The sequence below is a fragment of the Octopus bimaculoides genome, chromosome 11 (genome assembly GCF_001194135.2).
Source record: "Octopus bimaculoides isolate UCB-OBI-ISO-001 chromosome 11, ASM119413v2, whole genome shotgun sequence".
Taxonomy (NCBI): Eukaryota; Metazoa; Mollusca; class Cephalopoda; order Octopoda; family Octopodidae; genus Octopus; species Octopus bimaculoides.
The window spans coordinates 3,473,782-3,479,127 of record NC_068991.1 but is presented as its reverse complement, the minus strand read 5'-3'; the positions used below and the strand labels follow the sequence as shown (position 1 = coordinate 3,479,127).

At 39.7% G+C, this 5,346-nt stretch overlaps 1 protein-coding gene across 1 annotated transcript in view; it reads right to left on the bottom strand.

The window, feature by feature from the left end:
* Positions 1-5,346, bottom strand: part of LOC106872105 (echinoderm microtubule-associated protein-like 6) — a 39,226-nt gene that overhangs the window by 29,552 nt on the left and 4,328 nt on the right. The window contains exons 3-5 of the mRNA XM_014918966.2: positions 3,248-3,407; positions 2,456-2,554; positions 1,480-1,734 (exon numbers count right to left, since the gene is read on the bottom strand). Of these exons, the coding sequence (XP_014774452.1) occupies positions 1,480-1,734; positions 2,456-2,554; positions 3,248-3,407 (514 nt within the window). The remainder of the gene's footprint in view (positions 1-1,479; positions 1,735-2,455; positions 2,555-3,247; positions 3,408-5,346) is intronic.

Genomic DNA, 5,346 nt, shown 5'->3' with positions numbered 1-5,346 from the left:
TATATATATATATATATATATATATGGAGGTGCAATATATATATATATATATATATATATACATATATGCATGTGTCTATGTATAAGTGCATCTGTTCATAATTGCTTGTGTATATTTGTGAATATGTATGCATGCAAATATTTGTGTGTGTACTTCAGCATGTGAGATGGTGGCAGGTGAAGTTGTGTGTGTGTGTATCAACTAAATTGAATATTTGTGACATGAACCAACACCAGAAGAACATGTTGGTACATGAATGTTTTGGTCAAGACTGAAGTTGAAATCTTTACACACACACACTCACATAGATATGAACACACCTATTAACATACTTCATACCATATGCTTATGAAAAGGTACACACAATTATATTCATGTGAATGTTTGTGTGTGTGTGCATGTGTGTACATACATATACACAGGCAAGTGTACAAATGAATGCACGCATGCAAGTGCATACACAAACATACCCGCGCACAAACATGCACACACACAAGTACAGAAATAGCCATCTCATCATCATCATTGTCGTCGTCGTCGTCATCATCATCATCATCATCATCAACATCATCCTCATTGTCATCATTGTCATCATCATCGTCATCATCATCATCATCATCATCATCATCATCATCATCATCATCGTCATCATCATCGTCATCATCATCCTCATCATCATCATCATTGTCATCATCATCATATCCTCTTATCATCATCATCATCATCATCATCATCATCATCCTCATCTCCACCACTGTCCAATGTCCATCTATTTCTGGTGTGCTCACCGTTCTCACTCCGCCAGTGCATCTGTCATTTTATGAAACTTACTTCTGTTGTCAGTCTACCTGTGATTCCCACTTCACCTCTCGTGCACCCACACCTTACCCTGGGTACAGTGAAGGCACTTTATGCCAACTCTTTTATTTCTGCACATCAAGCAAGGGCATTTTTCTGAAGGTACCAGGGACCTCTCTACATTCCCGCTTACTTAAAACCTAACTCCTTGCTAAGGTTACCTTCGGGCCTTTCGTGTTAAGCTTAGCTTCCATACCTGGAATTTCCTCTTTTCTATAAAAAGAATTTCCTTTTACTAATCCCTCAACTGATTGCATCTTTCTTTCTTTCTTTCTTTCTTTCTTTCTTTTTTCCTTTCTTTCTTGCTTTCTTTCTTTCTTTTTTCATGCACATAAGCACGTATACTTACATACACAAATATACAAACACATAGTAGCAAGGTATGAGTGTATATGTAGACACATTTCTTTCAGTTTCTATCCACCAAATTGACTCAAAAGGTTTTGGTTGACCTGGCGCTACAGCAGAAGATACTTGCCCCAGGTGCCACACAATGGGACTGAACCCGCAACCATGCGACTGGGAAGCAAACTTCTTAACTACATGGCCATGCCTGCACCTATTGAATTAAAGAATGAATAAATAACAGGAATAAGTCCAAAGGTCGGACATAATCTTACATCATGAACATCTGAGATGGTGTTGTATAAATGACTCCCTTTCCAAACATAGATGTCCCCTGAAAGGGTCCCAGCATAAGTCGTCTGGTCAGGACTGAAGGCCAGGCACAGCATCGTTTGTATTTCACCAGTTTTACCAAAAACTCCTTTCTTAGCTTGAAGGGAATTGCCGCACAGGTTCCAGAACTTGATGTGTTTCACTCCACAACTGACGATTGTGTTCTCTTCGAAGATATTGAACTGAATGTCAAATACCTGAAATAGAGGTAAAATAATAATTTTATAAATTGCAGAGATGTACTTGCATAGCAAGTGACCTGATCTGAGATCGTGTGCTGGAACGAAAACAATTGCAGCGTGGAAGGTATTTATAAGCCATTTAAAATAACGCACAAAGGCCATTAGATTCACTTCAGCATTTAAATTTAATTTGTCAAAATATTTTCGTCGCTTTGAGACAGGGACCTGTTCACTGACAAAATTTCATGCTGCATCTCAAAATTACAATTCTACGAAGGGAACGAGGTACGAGTAAAAATAAAATAAAAATTCTTCAGAATCGCAATTGTTGAATAAAACAGTAATTTTGTCAGTGATCAGGTCGCGGTCTCAAAGCGACGAAAATATTTTGACAAATTAAATTTAAATGTTGAAGTGAATCTAACGGTTTTTGTGTGTTATTTTAAATGGCTTATAAACACCTTAATAATTTATAAAATTATAAAAAAAAAAAAAAAAGAGCCACTGTACCACACAATCATCATCATCATCATCATCATCAATATAATCACTACCATTGTCATCATCATCATCACCATCCAATGTTTACTATTCTTGCAATGGGTTTAGACAAACCACACACACACACATATATATAATAACAACAGTACCAGACAGTATTGTTTATATATTTGAATGAGTCCTAGGATTCGAGATAGATTTTATGTTTGTTTTTTTTGTCCGTGTTTATACTGACCTTGTCATTGTGACCTCTGGTGGTTGCTATAACCTTTCCTTTTTTCCATTCCCAGACATTGATGGTGGCATGAGGGTCAGTTCCAACAGAGACCAGTCTCTACAGAATACAAGTGGACATCAATGACCAATAACAGGGAAACAAAGACAAGACATAACATTAATACAACAGAATTACAACAGGTTTGGGGGCAGTTGCTAGATGCACGGGTAATGAGGGTGGAGGTTAGATTTGTAGAGGTGGGGTGGTTTGTTGCTATGGTAACAAGCTTGTTAAAGGCTAGAGTCTTTTCTTTAAAGCTGAAAGACATTTCAGATCCCAGTAGTTGCTGACATTAAGAGGCTCAAATGGGACCCATAATGGGTTACAATTCCTACATCTGTTGTTAGACATATAGACATCTTGAATCACATCTTTTGGCTGAGTGACCATCCATCACTAACAGAAACACTCCAGTCGAGAGACATGTTGTTTCCACACTTTGTCTTTTGCTATCATTTGCATAATGGCCTCTGATCCTCAGAATTGGCAGAGGTTAAAATAATTCTTACATATAGCTTGATTCTTCATGATAAACCTGGCCCTTTGCTCTTGGGCTTACAGGCACAATCCTTTCAGCAGGCTTCCATACAGTTTCTACAATCTAAATATCACTTATAAAGTTTGGATTAACTGAAGACAATGGCAGAGGGCGCTTGTCTGTGGGATTTAGTCCAAGGCACCAAATGCATAAATGTCAACACAAAAAATAAAACAAAATAAGAAAATGAAGATGAAAAGAAATGAACTTACGTTGCCACATTTGTCAAAACTCATCGCTGAAATGCCATGCTGATGCTGGTCTTTGAGATAGGAGACCGTCTTCATTGTATTGGAGTCCCAGACACAAATGTATGGTGCCTTCCCGACTTGTCCAGTGGCTACCAGCACTGTATCTGGATGCAGGCACATGCTGGTTAGAGAAAATAAAATCTTATACATCATCATCATCATCATCATCATCATCATCAACATCACTATCATCATCATCATCATCATCACTATCACCATCATCATCATCTTTTAATGTCTGCCTTCCATACTGGCATGGATTGAACATAGCACCCAGCATACTTTGTAAAGTGGTTGGCATTAGGAATGGCATCGAGCCTTAGAAACCATGCCACAACAGACAATTGGAGTCTGGACAGCTCCCAGCTGACCAGCTTCTGTCAAACTGTCCAACCCATGCCCGCAAGGAAAACAGATGTTAAACAATGATAATGATGTAGTTGTTGGGTATGACTGGTCAAGAAAGTGACCACTGCTTTTCATGCTTATTATTGCTCTTAGTGAGTCCCCTATATGGCTAAAAGCAATAATGGATGTGAAACCAATGGTCACTTTCTGACCGGTCATAACCAACAACTACATAAAATGTATATATATAATCCACTTTGCAGGGTGGTTGGTATTAGGAAGGGCATCCAACCATCAAAAACCCTGCCAGAACAGACACAGTGGCTTGGTTCATGCTCCAGCCTGGTCAGTTCCTGTCAAACCATCCAGTCCATGGAAGGCACACACACACACACACACACACATATATCTTTTAATTGTTTCAATTTTAGACTGTGGCCATGCTGGGGCATCACCCTGAAGAATTTTAGTTGGATGAATCAACCCCAAGACTTACATTTTTAAGCCTGGTACTTATTGTAGTAGCCAAACGCCCAAGTTACAAGGAGGTAAACACACCAACACTGGCTGTGAAGTGATTGTGGGGGACAAACACCGACACACAGACACACACACACACACCATGTCACTCGCACACACCTCCCTGTAATCTAGGAGGTTTCGAAGTTTTATTAGAGAAGTGAAACAGATTTAATCAAGCAATATAAAAACTTTACTTCACAACAACAACAACAGCAACAACAACAGTGACCACACTTCTTATATATATATATCGATCGTTAACACGAAGGTTGACGCTTGTCAGATTAAACGAGATAAGTTTTTCTTAGTTAATTAAAGCTGTAGCCATGTTTTGCATCCGATGAAGTATGTTGACTTACATCAGCTCAGTCAGTCTCGGAAGATTACTTTTTTTTTATTAAATGTCCTGGCTTTCACCCAAGTGGTCCAGGTTCAATTCCCGGCAGGAGAACAATGTTATTCGTGGTTGTACGTGGTTAAGAAGCTTGCTTTGTAACTACGTGGTTTTGAGTTCAGTTCCCCTGCGTGGCACATTGGGCAAGTGTCTTCTACCATGGCTCCAGGCCAATCAAGACCATGTGAGTGAATTTGGTAGAAACTGAAAGAAGCCTGCCATATATAAAAGACCTGTCCTCCACACCAGAAGTGTTAAGGCCCCACACCCTCTGGTGAAGAGGACCGGCCTAAAAGAGTCTTGTGCCAGTGCCACATAAAAAGCATTTATGCCGGTGTCACATAAAAACCCTTGTGTGGTGCCACATAAAAATGCATCCAGTACATTCTGTAAAGTGGTTGGTGCAAGGAAGGGCATCCAGCCATAGAAACCATACCAAAACACAAATGGAGTTGGATGCAGCTCTCCAGCTTGCAAACCCTGGTCAAACCGTCCATCCCATACCAGCATGGACAACGGATGTTATATGATGATGATGATGATATATATGTAGGCGAGCTGGCAGAAGCGTTTGGACGCCGGGCGAAATGCTTAGTGGTATTTCGTCTCCCGTTACGTTCTGAGTTCAAATTCCGCTGAGGTCGACTTTGCCTTTCATCCTTTCGGGATTGATAAATTAAGTACCAGTTACACACTGGAGTCGATGTAATCGACTTAATCCCTTTGTCTGTCCTTGTTTGTCTCCTCTATGTTTAGCCCCTTGTGGGCAATAAAGAAATAAGAAGCTTGCTTCCCA